The sequence below is a fragment of the Ascaphus truei genome, chromosome 22 (genome assembly GCF_040206685.1).
Source record: "Ascaphus truei isolate aAscTru1 chromosome 22, aAscTru1.hap1, whole genome shotgun sequence".
NCBI classification, from domain to species: Eukaryota; Metazoa; Chordata; class Amphibia; order Anura; family Ascaphidae; genus Ascaphus; species Ascaphus truei.
Genome location: NC_134504.1, coordinates 15,986,226 through 16,005,317, shown reverse-complemented (window position 1 = coordinate 16,005,317; position 19,092 = coordinate 15,986,226). Strand labels below are relative to the sequence as shown.

At 51.9% G+C, this 19,092-nt stretch overlaps 1 protein-coding gene across 1 annotated transcript in view; it reads right to left on the bottom strand.

Moving 5' to 3' along the window:
* The window catches only part of LOC142472879 (protein sidekick-2-like), a 330,609-nt gene that overhangs the window by 26,892 nt on the left and 284,625 nt on the right, over positions 1 to 19,092 (bottom strand). The window contains 8 exon segments of the mRNA XM_075580078.1: positions 2,679 to 2,800; positions 4,615 to 4,806; positions 6,521 to 6,619; positions 6,897 to 7,092; positions 11,826 to 11,941; positions 12,614 to 12,795; positions 14,356 to 14,496; positions 17,314 to 17,461. Of these exon segments, the coding sequence (XP_075436193.1) occupies positions 2,679 to 2,800; positions 4,615 to 4,806; positions 6,521 to 6,619; positions 6,897 to 7,092; positions 11,826 to 11,941; positions 12,614 to 12,795; positions 14,356 to 14,496; positions 17,314 to 17,461 (1,196 nt within the window).

Here is a 19,092-nt window from a genome sequence, read left to right as displayed (position 1 = left end):
TACCTCTGGTTCATGACTAACCCTCGTTCACCGAATAGCAGGAAGCCAGGCGGAGCGGATGTGTGATAACGCATGGCACGCCAGAATCCCAGAATCCCCTGCGTGTTGTGAGCGGATGTGTGATAACGCATGGCACGCCAGAATCCCAGAATCCCCTGCGTGTTGTGAGCGGATGTGTGATAACGCATGGCACGCCAGAATCCCCTGCGTGTTGTGAGCGGACGTGTGATAACGCATGGCACGCCAGAATCCCAGAATCCCCTGCGTGTTGTGAGCGGATGTGTGATAACGCATGGCACGCCAGAATCCCCTGCGTGTTGTGAGCGGATGTGTGATAACGCATGGCATGCCAGAATCCCAGAATCCCCTGCGTGTTGTGAGCGGATGAGTGATAACACATGGCACGCCAGAATCCCAGAATCCCCTGCGTGTTGTGAGCGGATGTGTGATAACGCATGGCACGCCAGAATCCCAGAATCCCCTGCGTGTTGTGAGCGGATGTGTGATAACGCATGGCATAATCCCAGAATCCCCTGCGTGTTGTGAGCGGATGTGTGATAACGCATGGCATGCTAGAATCCCAGAATCCCCTGCGTGTTGTGAGCGGACGTGTGATAACGCATGGCATGCCAGAATCCCAGAATCCCCTGCGTGTTGTGAGCGGACGTGTGATAACGCATGGCACGCCAGAATCCCAGAATCCCCTGCGTGTTGTGAGCGGATGTGTGATAACGAATGGCACGCCAGAATCCCAGAATCCCCTGCGTGTTGTGAGCGGACGTGTGATAACGCATGGCATGCCAGAATCCCAGAATCCCCTGCGTGTTGTGAGCGGACGTGTGATAACGCATGGCACGCCAGAATCCCAGAATCCCCTGCGTGTTGTGAGCGGACGTGTGATAACGCATGGCACGCCAGAATCCCAGAATCCCCTGCGTGTTGTGAGCGGACGTGTGATAACGCATGGCACGCCAGAATCTCAGAATCCCCTGCATGTTGTGAGCGGATGTGTGATAACGCATGGCACGCCAGAATCCCAGAATCCCCTGCGTGTTGTGAGCGGATGTGTGATAACGCATGGCACGCCAGAATCCCAGAATCCCCTGCGTGTTGTGAGCGGATGTGTGATAACGCATGGCACGCCAGAATCCCAGAATCCCCTGCGTGTTGTGAGCGGATGTGTGATAACGCATGGCACGCCAGAATCCCAGAATCCCCTGCGTGTTGTGAGCGGATGTGTGATAACGCATGGCACGCCAGAATCTCCTGCGTGTTGTGAGCGGATGTGTGATAACGCATGGCATGCCAGAATCACAGAATCCCCTGCGTGTTGTGAGCGGACGTGTGATAACTCATGGCACACTACAATCCCAGAATCCCCTGCGTGTTGTGAGTGGATGTGTGATAACGCATGGCACGCCAGAATCCCAGAATCCCCTGCGTGTTGTGAGCGGATGTGTGATAACGCATGGCATGCCAGAATCCCAGAATCCCCTGCGTGTTGTGAGCAGATGTGTGATAACGCATGGCACGCCAGAATCCCAGAATCCCCTTCGTGTTGTGAGCGGATGTGTGATAACGCATGGCACGCCAGAATCCCAGAATCCCCTGCGTGTTGTGAGCGGATGTGTGATAACGCATGGCACGCCAGAATCCCAGAATCCCCTGCGTGTTGTGAGCGGAGGGGTGATAACGCATGGCACGCTAGAATCCCAGAATCCCCTGCGTGTTGTGAGCGGATGTGTGATAACGCATGGCACGCCAGAATCCCAGAATCCCCTGCGTGTTGTGAGCGGACGTGTGATAACGCATGGCACGCTAGAATCCCAGAATCCCCTGCGTGTTGTGAGCGGACGTGTGATAACGCATGGCACGCCAGAATCTCAGAATCCCCTGCATGTTGTGAGCGGATGTGTGATAACGCATGGCACGCCAGAATCCCAGAATCCCCTGCGTGCTGTGAGCGGACGTGTGATAACGCATGGCACGCCAGAATCCCAGAATCCCCTACGTGTTGTGAGCGGACATGTGATAACGCATGGCACGTCAGAATCCCAGAATCCCCTGCGTGTTGTGAGCGGATGTGTGATAACGCATGGCACGCCAGAATCCCAGAATCCCCTGCGTGTTGTGAGCGGATGTGTGATAACGGATGGCACGCCAGAATCCCAGAATCCCCTGCGTGTTGTGAGCGGACGTGTGATAACGCATGGCACGCCAGAATCCCAGAATCCCCTGCGTGTTGTGAGCGGACGTGTGATAACGCATGGCACGCCAGAATCCCAGAATCCCCTACGTGTTGTGAGCGGACGTGTGATAACGCATGGCACGCCAGAATCCCAGAATCCCCTGCGTGTTGTGAGCGGACGTGTGATAACACATGGCACGCCAGAATCCCAGAATCCCCTGCGTGTTGTGAGCGGATTGGACATTCTAAAGAGAGCTGGATAAAACCACTTTGCGCAGCTGCATTTCGTTGCTGGCCCACCCGGCAGCAAAGGGGTTAAGAGATGGGGCGATAGTCCCCCTGACAGCAGCCAATCACAGAGCTCCATGTCTAATGAAGCCTTCTGATTGGCCAGCGTCATTGTACAAAAGACCTCCGTTAATATTTATTGTGTGCAGCTACCAAGATGGCGGCTTGCGCGAGCAACGGCGTGGCCTGCGTCGCGTCTTACCTGCGCTTCCACTTGCCACCGGGAGATGGAGGTTTTCCCGTCGTACCCCGGTCGGAATTGGAGGGTGACCGCGCGCGGGGCGATGTTACTGATGCCCAGGTTAGTCGGAGCTCCGGGGAGTTCTGGAGAGAGGAGGGAGAGTGTGTGAGGCCCCAAACGGACGGTACCAGCTCCGACCCAAATGGGGAATAAAAGAGAATGCTCCGAATTCCAAAATCGGACACGGAAAAGTCTCTTTAAATCCCTTTTTAAGGATAGTTTATATACAGGGTGCGTCGGGACTTAGGGGGGAGGGGGGGAGGAGTTTGCACAGGCAAAGCCCCCCACTCCTCCTTTATCTGCATCGGGTTCTAACAAGGGGAGGGTGGGCTAGAGCAGGGGGGCTCAACTCCTGTCCACAAGCCCCACCCCCTCCCCCAACAGGTCGCGTTTCAAGGATATCCCTGCTTCAGCACAGGTGGCTCAAACAGTGGCTCAGTCAAAGGGTTGCTCAACTCAGGACCTCAAGCCCCCTCCCCCCACAGGTCAGGTTTTCGACTGAGCCGCTGATGGAGCCCCCTATGCTGAAGCAGGGACTGATTCAGCCACCTGTGCTGAAGCAGGAATATCCCTAAAACCTGATCTGTTGGGGGGCTTGAGGACTGGAGTTGAGTCCCCTGGGCTAGAGGTTGAGCAAACACTTCGTTGCCAAGAACACGCACTCCGGCGCGAATGAAATGACATTTGTCATTTGCAATGTAACCAAAGCCGCCAAATCTTTGCTTTACGCATGGTTAGATTTGTTTAGAGGCGATCATGGCGTCGTGCGGTTGTCTGCACACTAGCGGGCATAGCCGCGGTACCGCCAGACATACTAAGGACCCAAACCCCTCCGGACTCCTTCAGGAGAGCGCTTCAAACCCGCGTAGTGACGCTTTTTGCAATATTTATCATTTAAGTGAAGGAGCCGGGAAATAAATCAATAAATGCGGTTATTCAATCAAAAGAGCCGGGAAATAAAAAGCAACCGTACTCCAAGGTAGTGATAATTATAATACATATACAGGCATACCCCGGTTTAAGTACACTCACTTTAAGTACACTCGCGAGTAAGTACATCTCGCTCAATAGGCAAACGGCAGCTCACGCATGCGCCTGTCAGCACGTCCTGAACAGCAATACCGGCTCCCTACCTGTACCGAAGCTGTGCGCAAGCGGTGAGACTATAGAGCCTGTTACAAATGCCTTATTTACATCAGTTCTGCACGTATATGACGATTGCAGTACAGTACATGCATCGATAAGTGGGGAAAAGGTAGTGCTTCACTTTAAGTACATTTTCGCTTTACATACATGCTCCGGTCCCATTGCGTACGTTAATGTGGGGTATGCCTGTATACACACAGACACACACAGAGACACACAGAGACACACAGAGACACAAACACACGGAGACACGGAGACACAGACACACACACAGAGACAGACAGACAGACACACAGACAGACAGGCACACACACACAGAGACACAGACACACACAGAGACAAAGACAGACACACACAGAGACACACACACACACACACACAGACACACAGACACACAGAGACACAGACACACACAGAGACACAAAGAGACACAGACACACACAGACACACAGAGACACAGAGACACACACACACACACACACACACACACACACACACACAGAGACAAAGAATTATACATCTTCTATATTAGCTGTTGCCTTCCTCCTAAGTGCCTAAGGAGGAATGGTCGAGCTGTCAGGGTACTAGCCTTTGAAGTGGGATATCCCCCATTAAGAACCATTGACAGATTAATTTGATTGATTCAGTTGGCGACGCAGACCCCCCCTCCCCCCCATAGAGTCTGACATGACCGTAGGGTCAGTTCCATCCTGACCCCGCAGTAAGTGGACGTTCCCAGTTACCCACTGACCTGGAGGGACCCCCGAGGAGATGGTGGAGGAAGAGGCTGCCCCTTGCCCCTTGGAGGTCATCCCGGCCACTTGGATGGTGTAGGTGGTGAGGGAGGTGAGGCCGGTGACGCGGTACCCCAGGGTCACGTTGGGCAGGTAGTGGGTGACACGCGTGTTGGTTTGGTTATATTCCTCCCAGGAGATCTTATATCCTGCAACGCACAGGAGGCATCCAGGGGGTTAGGAGGCCGGGAAGGGGAGTGCGCTCAGCATGTCAACACAGGCTAGGTTATACAGTAGGATGAATAACGGTCACCTATAACCCACTCACACACACCCCACTCACATGCAACACCCCACTCACATGTAACACACACACACCCCACACACATGCAACACACACACACAAACCACTCACATGCAAGACAGCCCCCCCCAATCACCTACACAATACACTCACCTACACCCCACTCATATACAACACTCACACCCCACTCACCTACACAATACTCGACTACACCCCACTGACATGCAAGACACACACACAAACAAACACCCCACTGACCTATACAATACACTCACCTACACCCCACTCACACCCCACTCACATACAACACACACCACTCACACTCCATTCACCTTAACAATACACTCACCTACACCCACCCCCCCTCTCCCTCCTCCGTTGAATCTCCTGCTCTCCACTCCAAGCACAGCCGCAGACCACAGGTCGCGGCTGAAACGGGTGCACGCGCGGCCAGACGCTCCGACGCGTGTGCCGCCGTGACCACTGGGGCCCGTAGCCATAAAGTTGGAGGAAAGGAGATTCCGCCGGCAATTAAAATGTGGAATTCATTCCCCATGGAGACTGTGATGGCAGATACAATAGATTTGTTCAAAAAAAGGTTGGACCTGTTTTTAGAAAGGAAAGGTATACAGGGATATACCAAATAAGTATACACGGGAAGGATGCTGATCCAGGGAGTAAGGAAGGAATTCATATTCCCCCTTATGAGATATCATTAGATGATGTGTCACTGGGGTTGTGTTTGCTTCCTCTGGATCAATATACTGTAAATAGAAATATAGGATACAGTATCTGTCGTCTAAATTTAGCACAGGTTGCACTTGATGGATATATGTCTTATTTCAACCTCATCTATGTAACTAAAAAACCTCACTGACATACACTCCACTCATCTCACTGACACTCACTCCCACCCACTCACCAATACACCACGCCCACAACACAAATACACCTGGATTACATACACCCCACTCACTTACAACAAGGTCACTAATACATCCCACTCACCAATAGTACACATTCACTAAAACTACTCACTGACATGCACCCCACTCATAAATACACCACACCCACAACACACGCTCACTCACCTACACCCCACTCACGAAAACATGTCACTCAGCTACACCACTCTCACCTACAACTCATTCATCCATACATTTCCCTCACCCACACAACTCAATCAACGACATCACTCACCTACCACACACTCGCTCTAAGACCCCATAACTTCTTACCTCAACTGTATCCCACACTCACATTAAAACATAGTTACACACCTCTCAACACTCACTCTCCTCCCACCTCACTCACGCTATACACTCTCAGAAACACCACTTCTTACTCAACTACCCCTCCCGCTCATCCTCACCGACTCGGCTGCGCACAGCTCACTTTGAGTAACACCTCGTGCCCTCATCCCACCACCACGCCACTAATCCCTGATATTTGATTGGACGCGAGACGACTTTAGGCTGACACGGAGTGTGATTTCCGGTCCTGTGAATTCCTCACCGTGAAACAACGCCATGCGCCTTGTTCCAGCTCCGGGAGGGTTTTAACGGCAGAAGACTGCTTAGTGAACACGCGCCTCTACATTATAGGCCCTCAGTACCTACCTGTCAGGATACCGTTCTTCTCCGTGGGCTCCTGCCACGTCACCTTCAGAGAAGTGTCCAAAATATCATCGAAGCTGAGGTGCCCCAGAGGCCCGGGAACTGAGAGAGGAGACATGGGTGAGACTTGGAGAAGTGCGGTCTCCAACTGCCGATAAAGCCCGATATCTATTCCCGTCTCGCCCTGTACATTTATCCGCTTGTGGCTTCGGCAGGTGGTGTTAAACAACTCCGATATTACAACTGCATGTACCCAACGCTGCGCCTGTCCGCCATTTTGCACCCCCCTTTTTCCAGCATGAACATGGAAGGCAGGAAATCGCTGCAGACGCCATAAACCGGTTTCATCACAAAACGCAAGCGGCGAGCGCGCTCGTACCGTCCTCGTGCGTCCAGACGTGCTGCGGGGCGCTGCGGGGCCCGTCTCCCGGGGTGGTGAAGCACAGGACGGACGTCAGGTAACCCGTAAACTTCTTCAGGCCGGAGATGAGGCCGACGTGGACCCTGTCCTGGAAGTTCGGCCGGACGGTGACCACGGTGACATCATCTTCCTGCGCCGGCTCCCACGCGATCAGCTGCGGGGAGGAGGGGGCGGTTACAGTGTGATGCCCTGAGGTATACACAGCGCTGTGCATTACATAGATACCCCCGCTCTGTGCATTACACAGATACCCCCGCTCTGTACATTACACATACCCCGCTCTGTACATTACACAGATACCCCCACTCTGTACATTACACAGATACCCCCGCTCTGTACATTGCACAGATACCCCCGCTCTGTACATTACACATACCCCCGCTCTGTACATTACACAGATACCCCCGCTCTGTACATTACACAGATACCCCCGCTGTGTACATTGCACAGATACCCCCGCTCTGTACATTGCACAGATACCCCCGCTCTGTACATTACACATACCCCTGCTCTGTACATTACACAGATACCCCCGCTCTGTACATTACACAGATACCCCCGCTCTGTACATTACACATACCCCCGCTCTGTACATTACACAGATACCCCGCTCTGTACATTACACAGATACCCCCGCTCTGTACATTACACAGATACCCCCGCTCTGTACATTACACAGATACTCCCGCTCTGTACATTGCACAGATACCCCCGCTCTGTACATTACACAGATACTCCCGCTCTGTACATTGCACAGATACTCCCGCTCTGTACATTACACAGATACTCCCGCTCTGTACATTGCACAGATACCCCCGCTCTGTACATTACACAGATACCCCCGCTCTGTACACTACACAGATACCCCGCTCTGTACATTGCACAGATACTCCCGCTCTGTACATTACACAGATACCCCCGCTCTGTACATTACACAGATACTCCCGCTCTGTACATTGCACAGATACTCCCGCTCTGTACATTACACAGATACTCCTGCTCTGTACATTGCACAGATACCCCCGCTCTGTACATTACACAGATACCCCCGCTCTGTACATTGCACAGATACCCCCGCTCTGTACATTACACAGATACCCCCGCTCTGTACATTGCACAGATACCCCTGGATACTCAGCGTGATACCTGTCACTGTATCCCTTGCAGAGTATAAGATGTGAGCGCAGAGCTTCCCGGGCTGCGCAGCGCTCACGGACTCGCCCAGAGACAGGGAACAGATCAGACGCATTAGGCGGAATGTGATGAGTATTATTACATTAGGGCGACAGAGGAAACCGCCTGGCAAAGTGCCTCCGCAGTTCCACATTATAACCACACGGTGTCAGTGCTGCAACACAAATGACAGCGTTCCCAGCACTGAGCAAGACGCCTTCCAAAATAACTGTACTGTATATACACTGTATATATGTATATAGCAAAGTGGTAACTGACAGGTCCTCGTAGACCTCGCTTATATAACCCAGGAGGGTGAAAGTCTAGATACGTAAAGTAGTCAAGCAACTTAAAAGTGTGGTTTTGTGCCTGATTAAATAAACAAGTTAGGAACTCTTCAAACTGTATTTTTAAAATATTTATCAGATAATAATGCTTTAATCGTGTTTCCTGCGTCCGCTCCCAAAGCGCTGCACCCCCACAGGTCTCTCAGGGGGTCTGTGTTTCTAGGCACGTGGGAGACAAAACATGGCATTTTCACCCTGTCCCTGTGTATGAAAGCATCTAGCTCCAATTTGCCCCATCTGCCCCAGCGTGTGATTTGAGGGGTGTCAGTAGGAGGAGTTGGGGAGAGTTACATGGGGCACAGATTATAATGAGGTGTATCACATTCTGCGTCTCTGCCCCAGCGTGTGATTTGAGGGGTGTCAGTAGGAGGAGTTGGGGAGAGTTACATGGTGCACAGATTATAATGAGATGTATTACATTCTGCGTCTCTCTGCCCCAGCGTGTGATTTGAGGGGTGTCAGTAGGAGGAGTTGGGGGGAGTTACACTGTGCACAGATTATAATGAGATGTATCACATTCTGCGTCTCTGCCCCAGCGTGTGATTTGAGGGGTGTCAGTAGGAGGAGTTGGGGGGAGTTACATGGTGCACAGATTATAATGAGATGTATCACATTCTGCGTCTCTGCCCCAGCGTGTGATTTGAGGGGTGTCAGTAGGAGGAGTTGGGGGGAGTTACATGGTGCACAGATTATAATGAGATGTATCACATTCTGCGTCTCTGCCCCAGCGTGTGATTTGAGGGGTGTCAGTAGGAGGAGTTGGGAGAGTTACACGGGGCACAGATTATAATGAGATGTATCACATTCTGCGTCTCTGCCCCAGCATGTGATTTGAGGGGTGTCAGTAGGAGGAGTTGGGGAGAGTTACATGGTGCACAGATTATAATGAGATGTATCACATTCTGCGTCTCTCTGCCCCAGCGTGTGATTTGAGGGGTGTCAGTAGGAGGAGTTGGGGGGAGTTACATGGTGCACAGATTATAATGAGATGTATCACATCCTGCGTCTCTGCCCCAGCGTGTGATTTGAGGGGTGTCAGTAGGAGGAGTTGGGAGAGTTACACGGGGCACAGATTATAATGAGATGTATCACATTCTGCGTCTCTGCCCCAGCGTGTGATTTGAGGGGTGTCAGTAGGAGGAGTTGGGGGGAGTTACATGGTGCACAGATTATAATGAGATGTATCACATTCTGCGTCTCTGCCCCAGCGTGTGATTTGAGGGGTGTCAGTAGGAGGAGTTGGGAGAGTTACACGGGGCACAGATTATAATGAGATGTATCACATTCTGCGTCTCTGCCCCAGCATGTGATTTGAGGGGTGTCAGTAGGAGGAGTTGGGGAGAGTTACATGGTGCACAGATTATAATGAGATGTATCACATTCTGCGTCTCTCTGCCCCAGCGTGTGATTTGAGGGGTGTCAGTAGGAGGAGTTGGGGAGAGTTACATGGTGCACAGATTATAATGAGATGAATCACATTCTGCGTCTCTGCCCCAGCGTGTGATTTGAGGGGTGTCAGTAGGAGGAGTTGGGGAGAGTTACATGGTGCACAGATTATAATGAGATGTACCACATTCTGCGTCTCTGTCCCAGCGTGTGATTTGAGGGGTGTCAGTAGGAGGAGTTGGGGAGAGTTACATGGTGCACAGATTATAATGAGATGTATCACATTCTGCGTCTCTGCCCCAGCGTGTGATTTGAGGGGTGTCAGTAGGAGGAGTTGGGGGGAGTTACATGGTGCACAGATTATAATGAGATGTATCACATTCTGCGTCTCTGCCCCAGCATGTGATTTGAGGGGTGTCAGTAGGAGGAGTTGGGGAGAGTTACATGGTGCACAGATTATAATGAGATGTATCACATTCTGCGTCTCTGTCCCAGCGTGTGATATGAGGGGTGTCAGTAGGATGAGTTGGGGGGAGTTACATGGTGCACAGATTATAATGAGATGTATCACATTCTGCGTCTCTGCCCCAGCGTGTGATTTGAGGGGTGTCAGTAGGAGGAGTTGGGGGGAGTTACATGGGGCACAGATTATAATGGGATGTATCACATTCTGCGTCTCTGTCCCAGCGTGTGATTTGAGGGGTGTCAGTAGGAGGAGTTGGGGGGAGTTACATGGGGCACAGATTATAATGGGATGTATCACATTCTGCGTCTCTGTCCCAGCGTGTGATTTGAGGGGTGTCAGTAGGAGGAGTTGGGGGGAGTTACATGGTGCACAGATTATAATGAGATGTATCACATTCTGCGTCTCACTGCGTCATTCTTTTTCCCTTTGCGCCACATCTGAAGAGGCGTAAGTGTACAATTCTGTATCAGATGTAAGAGCTTGTCCTTGCACAGGCCGTAACTCCAAAAAGCCCTGCGCCTAAACACACTTTCTCTGCCCTGTTACACACACCCCTCTGTTTGTGAACATACACAGAATCAGGGACCGCTTGTCTGGCTTTTACCTTGTGATTTACGAGAGACATAAAGCTTGGAAACTGCCAGGATTGGAACTGGGCAGCCGCGGCTAATTACACGCTGATTTTACAATATAAAACTCCAATCAGAAATACTAATTACACTTTAATATGTATGTTAAATATCCTTCTAGTTATCGTGTTCTTGGCCAATTAAATGCCCAGACTTCATTGTACTAGATTCATGTAAATTAGTTTAATTAATGTAAATGTGGATTAATTGCAATTGGGAAGTAATTAAGAGGCCATTAGGCTTGCCCTGCTTTGGCTGTATTGAATAACAATAATTCTTCATTCTGCGCATAAAGAAATTAATTGGCAACCAGAACAGAGAGGGGAAGCGTTCGTTTCATGCTGTCAGTGCCGTGGGCAGCAATGCATTGTGGGCCTTGTAGTTCTGCTTTGCTGTTTATTATCACAGGCACGGGCAGACTTTAACCCTTTCCCTTCCAGAGGGGCCTGCAAGAAATGGCAGTGTGTGCGCTGAGTATATATATGTGCAGTGTACATACATGTGTGCAGAATACATACTGTACATGTGTGCAGCGTGTGCAGAGTACTTACATGTGTGCAGCATGTGCAGAGTACATACATGTGGGCAGCGTGTGCAGAGTACATAGATGTGGGCAGAGTACATAGATGTGTGCAGAGTACATACATGTGTGCAGCGTGTGCAGAGTACATAGATGTGTGCAGAGTACATAGATGTGTGCAGAGTACATACATGTGTGCAGAATACATAGATGTGTGCAGCGTGTGCAGAGTACATACATGTGTGCAGCGTGGGCAGAGTACATACATGTGTGCAGCATGTGCAGAGTAAATACATGTGGGCAGCGTGCGTGCGCACACACACACACACACGCACACACACACACACGCACACACACACACAATACCTTGTATCCCTGGTTGATTCCATTCACAAATTGTGGGCTGGGGGGCGTCCACGTGACGCGTATGGTGGTAGAATTGGTGGATTCTGCCTTCACGTTGCCGGGGGCCACAGTGGGCACTGGGGGAGAGAGGGGGGGGATTAACCCTTCACTGGGCTGTAAACACCTGATACCACCGTTAATGGGAAGGGGGAATTAACCCCTCCAGTGCTGGAGGCTCCACAACCGCACGGCACTGCGGGGGTTAAAGGAAATAGCTTCCCCATCTCCCATTTCTGGGGAAAGAGCCGTAAAAGAGATAAAATATTACACTTACTCGGAGGGTTAATACCAGCGTTAAAGCAACAACCCCCCCCCCCCCAGCACGTCTATTTCACCCCCCCCCCCCAGAGGTCTTCAGAGCTGAGAGCGCTGCGGGACCCCCGTATAGAACTGTGGGGTCCCGCGGAGATGAACCCCGGCATTTTCAGGTACCGCCCGGCTGCCGGTAAAACGGAAAACCTTTTGTTGTTGTTGTTTGTTTTCTTTAAAGATAAACAACAACAATTGTGTCCACTTGGTAAGTATTCCCTCCGCAGTTTGGTAACTCAGGGGGTTAACTGAACCCTGATGCCCCCGGGTTCAGGTAAGTAAACAACCCCCCCACTCCCCCCCCCCCCCGAAAAAACAAGTTATTTGTACTAAATGGGACAGCGCCATTACCCCAGAGGGGTCACAAGGCGTTGGGGGGGGTCTTGACCCCAGCATGGAGCGATACACATTAACTGCCCGCTGCTGAGCTGGCACCTCACCTCCCTGCAGGGTCCACTCGGTCACTTTGAGGCTGTACACCCCCAGCCCGGCACTGTTAAACGCTGCCACCTCAATCTCATAGTTGGTCCAGATGATGAGGTCCTCCAGGAGCAGGTTGTTGATGTCCGCGTTGGAGATGTTCCTGTACTGGTAACCAACCGGCAAGCCGGAGAGGCAGTATCTTGGGACCGGGGATGGGGAGTGAAAGGGGGCACCCCGGGCAGCAAGGGGAAGAAGGGAGAGGGAGGAAGAGACATGGACGTTAAGGGTGGAAAGAAGGGGGAAGGGTGGGCAAAGTTTGCAAAGGAAACCAGATCTTCTCCCCGTCACCATCCGCCATGATCCCTCCCCAACCCAAAAAGTCCCCTTCACCAGTCTGCATATAATAAGCGGATGTCCCACTGCACGCACCCTCTCGACCTTGCCCTCTTGACCTCGCCCTTCCATGTACCACATCTGTTTTTCCCCAACACACCACTTAGATTGTAAGCTCTTCGAGGCAGGAAATCCTTTCTCCCGATAGTAACTGTCATGTACTATGCACTTGTTTTGTCCCTACTGGCAGGACGCCTTGTATATTATCTCTGTACAGCGCTGCGAACATGGTTGGCGTTGTATAAATAAAAATACAACACAAGAGAAGGGAGAGGAAGCCGGGGGGCCTTGAAGGGGACAGCGTGGGAGCTGAGTGTGCGCACTTATAACCTGAGCTGAGTGTGCGCACTTATAACCTGAGCTGAGTGTGCGCACTTATAACCTGAGCTGAGTGTGCGCACTTATAACCTGAGCTGAGTGTGCGCACTTATAACCTGAGCTGAGTGTGCGCACTTATAACCTGAGCTGAGTGTGCGCACTTATAACCTGAGCTGAGTGTGCGCACTTATAACCTGAGCTGAGTGTGCGCACTTATAACCTGAGCTGAGTGTGCGCACTTATAACCCGCAGAATAGAACCTGAGCGGCCAACTCCAGTCCTCAAGGGCCATCAACAGGTCAAGATTTAAGGGTATCTCTTCTGCAGCACAGGTGGCTCAGTCAAAGTCAGCCACTTCTGCACAGGTGGCTCAATCAGTGGCTCAGTCTTCGACTGAAGCAGGGATATCCTTAAAACCTGACCCGTAGGAGGCCTTTGACTGAAGTTGACCCCCCCTGCTGTAGAACTAGAATGGGAGATACAGAGCACTAATGGTTATATCACAGCCTTTATTCTGGGCAAGCTACCCAGCTACCTGAACAAGCTTCTCACCCCTACCACACGCAGCACCTATCACCTGAGATCAGGCTCCAAAAGACTGTTCATGGTCCCGAGGTTCAGCAAAGTATCCGGCCGCTCCTCCTTCTCTTACCGTGCACCCCAAAACTGGAACAGTCTCCCGGAGACTCTCACATCCACCACCAGTTTAAGTTCTTTCAAATCTAAGGCTGTCTCACATTTTAACCTGGTCTGTAACTGATACATACGCCTATAATATATATTATCTGTAACTGTGCCTGCAATGTCTTGTATATAATGTATAACCCTGCTCACTTATGTAACTGTATTTGTCATCATAACTCTGTGCCCAGGACATGCCTGAAAACGAGCGGTAACTCTCACTGTGTTACTTCCTGGTAACACATGTTATAAGTACATTTATAGTGGGATTCGAACCCCAGGGTCTAAACGTGACCCTCCTCCAAACCCCCCGTGCGGTGCCCACTTACCTGGGAAAGGAGAAAGTGCACCCGCCCGTATAACCTACCTGATGATGTATCCCTTCAGGGCGCCGTTCTGATGGCTCTCGGGGGGCGGCTGCCACTGGATCATGATGGACTGGTTCGTGCGGCCACTGGCGATAACGTTCTGGGGGGGTGCGGTGGGGGGCTCCTCGGGAAGGGACACTCTAGAGGGAAGAAGAGGGACAAAGACCCCCAGGAGCCTGTGACCATCGGGAGGGGAAAGCCATGGGTGGCACGTCTGCCGAAGCAGAGCACCGCGGGTAGAATGGGTAGGCACGGTTAACCCTCAGGGTGCTGGAAACTAGGTGACATCATCACAAAGCACCCAGAATACAAACGGAAAAATCCGTAGTGGGTTTTATAAAGTAATAAGGTCTCTTTACCCAACACGGGAGCCTCTCCATAGATGTAATACAGAGGAACTACAGGCTCTGTATACACTGTTACATCTAAGAAGAATTCTAATATGAATCCACTAAAAGGCATCACAACACGTAAAACCTACACTTCTCCAGGACAGATAGTTCTGTAAAGACAAAAAGGCACCAAATAGAAGCAGCTTTCTTATGAAGGGTGAGATTCACTGAGCCCCGCCGGTTCTTGTTAACGCACTAGCGCCCGCGTTAACGGCCATTGGCACGAACGGTACGTAACGCGGGATCACACCGCGATAACCCGTGTGGGGATGTAGTGAATCTGCCCTGAAGTTTCTTAGGCTGGGGCCATGCTGCCTTCGCCGGTGCGGAGGCGTGCGCGGTGGTGACATCATCCGCTTGAAGCGGGTGCGTTTTTCGGGCGTCCGTGGGCGTGTCTGGGGGGCGTGCCAGAGCTGGCTCGCCCTCACTGGGGCCTGTTGTGCCAAGAAATCAGTTTGAACTGATTTCTTGCGCAACGCGCGCCCCCTCCCGCCTCCGCGCCCACACGTTGCATGGACGCGAACAACGCCTTAAGGCAGTCTGTACGCTCAGCGCGCTGTCTGCGGTACCATGGCCCCAGCCTAACACTTGATGCGGAAACCTTAAACAAGGGAGGCAGAGAGAGGGAGGGGAGGGGGGGGCGGAAGGGCACGATAGGGGGGGAAGGGGAGGGAGGTGGAGAGGGGCGAGTTAGAGGGGAGGGGGAGTTAGAGGAGAGAGGGGGTTAGAAGGAGGAGGGGGCTATTGAGATCTCTAAACTGGAGAAAAGCAATAGACAGGGACATAGAATGTGATACTCTGCATTACCATACATGCGTCGCTCAACTGCTCCCTAACTCCTCCTATTAATACGGCCCAAATGCCAGACGTACATGCACAAAAAGTTCAGTCATTCATTGATGCTAAGAAAATATCTTTGGATTCTGTGTATCAAGGCAAAAACGGGGCATTTTCGTCCTGCCCCTACGTAAGAATTTTGCTCCATGTTCCCCCCGTCTGCCCCCAGCGTGTGATATGAGGGGTGTCAGTAGGAGGGGTTGGGGAGCGTTACATGGTGCACAGATTATAATGAGATGTATCACATTCTGCGTCTCTCTGCCCCAGCGTGTGATATGAGGGGTGTCAGTAGGAGGAGTTGGGGGAGTTACATGGTGCACAGATTATAATGAGATGTATCACATTCTGCGTCTCTGCCCCAGCGTGTGATATGAGGGGTGTCAGTAGGAGGAGTTGGGGGGAGTTACATGGTGCACAGATTATAATGAGATGTATCACATTCTGCGTCTCTGCCCCAGCGTGTGATTTGAGGGGTGTCAGTAGGAGGAGTTGGGGGAGTTACATGGTGCACAGATTATAATGAGATGTATCACATTCTGCGTCTCTGCCCCAGCGTGTGATTTGAGGGGTGTCAGTAGGAGGAGTTGGGGGAGTTACATGGTGCACAGATTATAATGAGATGTATCACATTCTGCGTCTCTGCCCCAGCGTGTGATATGAGGGGTGTCAGTAGGAGGAGTTGGGGGAGTTACATGGTGCACAGATTATAATGAGATGTATCACATTCTGCGTCTCTGCCCCAGCGTGTGATTTGATTGTTACTTATCTTAAAAGGGGGTACCACATGCACACTTCTGGAGCGGTTACCTAACTTCAAAGGTGTCGGCTCCTTCAAGAAAAAACCCCTCCCCCTTTTATGCAGCCTCCTTGAAACCCGCTGTATATCCGTGGCAGCTCGTTACGTGAAACTATACCTGCCTCCTTGTAACCAGCGACACGCTCACAAAGGCGCAAACCTCAGGTCGATCTCGCCCCATCAAATATTAATAAACACATGAAATAAACGCCCCCGTGTCCCGGAGTTCTCAGCACAGACTAGTTCCAAATATCCCAATTTAAAGGTCTGCGTCGGCAGCGTTTCGCTTGGGGACCCCCAGCTGTCTTTAAATGAAAGTGACGCCCGTTATATTGCTATAATAATATGGCCCGGGGGGGGGGGGGGCGCGAGTGTCCCTCACATTTAGAGTGCTGGGCCTAGCCTACAACAGGGGGAGGGGGGCAACTCCAGTCCCCAAGGGCCAGCAACATGTCAGGTTTTTCGGGATATCCCTGCTTCAGCACAGGTGGTGTGGTCGAAGACTGAGCCACTGATTGAGCCACCTGCGCTGAAATTATTATAACGTCATTATTTCCCGGTCTCTGTGCCTGCAGTCTCGCCTAAACCAGGGGCGCTCAACTGCAGCCCTCAAGACACCCCCCTCCCCCCGCCCCGCCCCTAACAGGTCAGGTTTTTCGGGATATTCCTGCTTTAGCCAGGTGGTTCAGTCAAAGAGCCTGTTTCAGCACAGGTGGCTCAAACAGTCCCAGCTTCAGCACAGGTGGCTCAATCAGTGGCTCATTGAGCCACTTGTGCTGAAGCAGGGATATCCTGAAAACCTGACCTGTTGCTGGCCCTTGAGGACTGGGGTTGCCCTCACCCTGCGGGTTTCCTTCCGGGCGAGGCTTGTTCTGTACCCCCTCCCCCCCCCCCGCCCCGGCTGTTGAATTTGCGGGGTGCCCTTTCCGTACCGTTCCGTGTCCTTGCTGAACTGCCCCTTGCCCACGTCGTTCACGGGACAGAGACGGAACTGGTAGGACCGCGCCGGGATCAGGCCTCTCACCACGAGGGACGCGTGTTCCGGATCGACGTTTCCCAACAGGACCGTCCAGGGGGCATCTGCGGAGAGAGGGCAATTAGCCGACACTAGAACCCCCGAATCCACCGTCCCAAGTAAGGCTCGGGAGAGAGAGAACCCCGCCCGCTGCCAGGGGGGCACAGGGGGTACAAGGGGCACTCGCTATCCAGCTCCGTCAGACAAATGAAAGCAGAGTATTGTCAAACATCCTCTTCCCCATCTCTCCCTATGAAAGGGACATTGTCCTTTTTCCCTAATTATCTCCGGAAGGCTGAAAATACAAAAATTAAAAACGTGCGTTTTTAAAGCAGCCGTCCAAGGAGCGTTTATTTCTTCTTCTTTCCCCCCCTATAATATGCGCATCAATACAATGCACACAATGAGAAGTAATTAGCTAAGTTGCTGATCGATCCATTCTCATGTGATTGATCAGCGAAGATTTGGCTCGGGGGTTCACTAAATGGCCGCCAGTGAAGCAGGAGAGGACCAAAGAAGCAAACTTCTGTGGGGAAGATCATGTGACCAGGCAGTCACTAGATACAATTGGTGCACGGCTAGAGAGAGGGCAGGGCTCAAAAAGGGGGTGTGCCAGATCCTGTTTCAGAAGAGGAAGGGGATGTGACTTTGTAAATTTTTGCTATAGAAAAGTATTTTCTCATAGTACAGAACTGATTTATTTTTGTTTGTTTTTTAGAAACACACACACGTGGGATATTGGTTGGTCGGCAGCTTTAATATTAACGGGGCAATAGCCAACTGCACACACTGCGCGCGGAAAGAAGACGCAGTGGCGGCGATCCCAACGTCGCAGGGATTTCGGTATTTGCGCGGGCATTGCGTTCAGAGATGGCACCGGAATAAAAGTTGCCTGCGGATATTTGTACTCGTGGCAGCGCCCGTGGGCACGGAGAAATAAATCCATCGCCCCGAGCCCTACCTGAGAATAACAGGGGGCAAAGAACAAGTGGAAGGGATGTTTAGCAGCTGTATGTATGTACTAGCTGAGAGACCCGGCGTTGCCCGGGATGTAAATGCGTAATAGGTAGTATTATTTATAAATGGTGGAACAATAGGTGACTATTTGTTGGAAAGGTTGGATAATAATGTTGAAAAGAAAGATGGAAGAAAATGTAATACGATGTTGTATAAAAATGGTTTATTGTAAACACACCACAGTACAATGTATATTTTGGTGACATAAGTGATGTGAAAATGTGAGGCGTGTGTCCTGCTAGGGTGTGAGCGGGTGTGAGGCGGCGGGTGGGTGTTCAGTACGGGTGGCGCGTGGGTAGTGAGTGCTGGCTGTGGGTCGGGGTCCTGCTAGGGTTTGAGGCGGCGGGTGTGTGGCGAGTGCGGGTGACAGCTGGTCAGTGATATTGTTGCGTAGGGGCAGGATGCGCCAGGAGTGTGTGGGGTGGGTGAGAGGCGGCGGGTGTGTGTCGAGTGGCAGGTGTCTGTTGAGTGCGTGCGGCGGCTGTGTGGCGCGGGGATGTGAGCGGTGGGCGGGTGAAAGGCAGAAGTGCGGGTGGGAGAAAGGCAGAGGCGGGAGGGCGCGACGAAAGGCGTTGAAGGAGGGGAGGGGAGGTCGGAGGGGTGGTGGGGGGTGGTGAGGGGAGGTGAAGGGGGGCGGAGGGGAGGTGAGGATGGGTGGTGAGGGGGGGGGTGGTGGGGG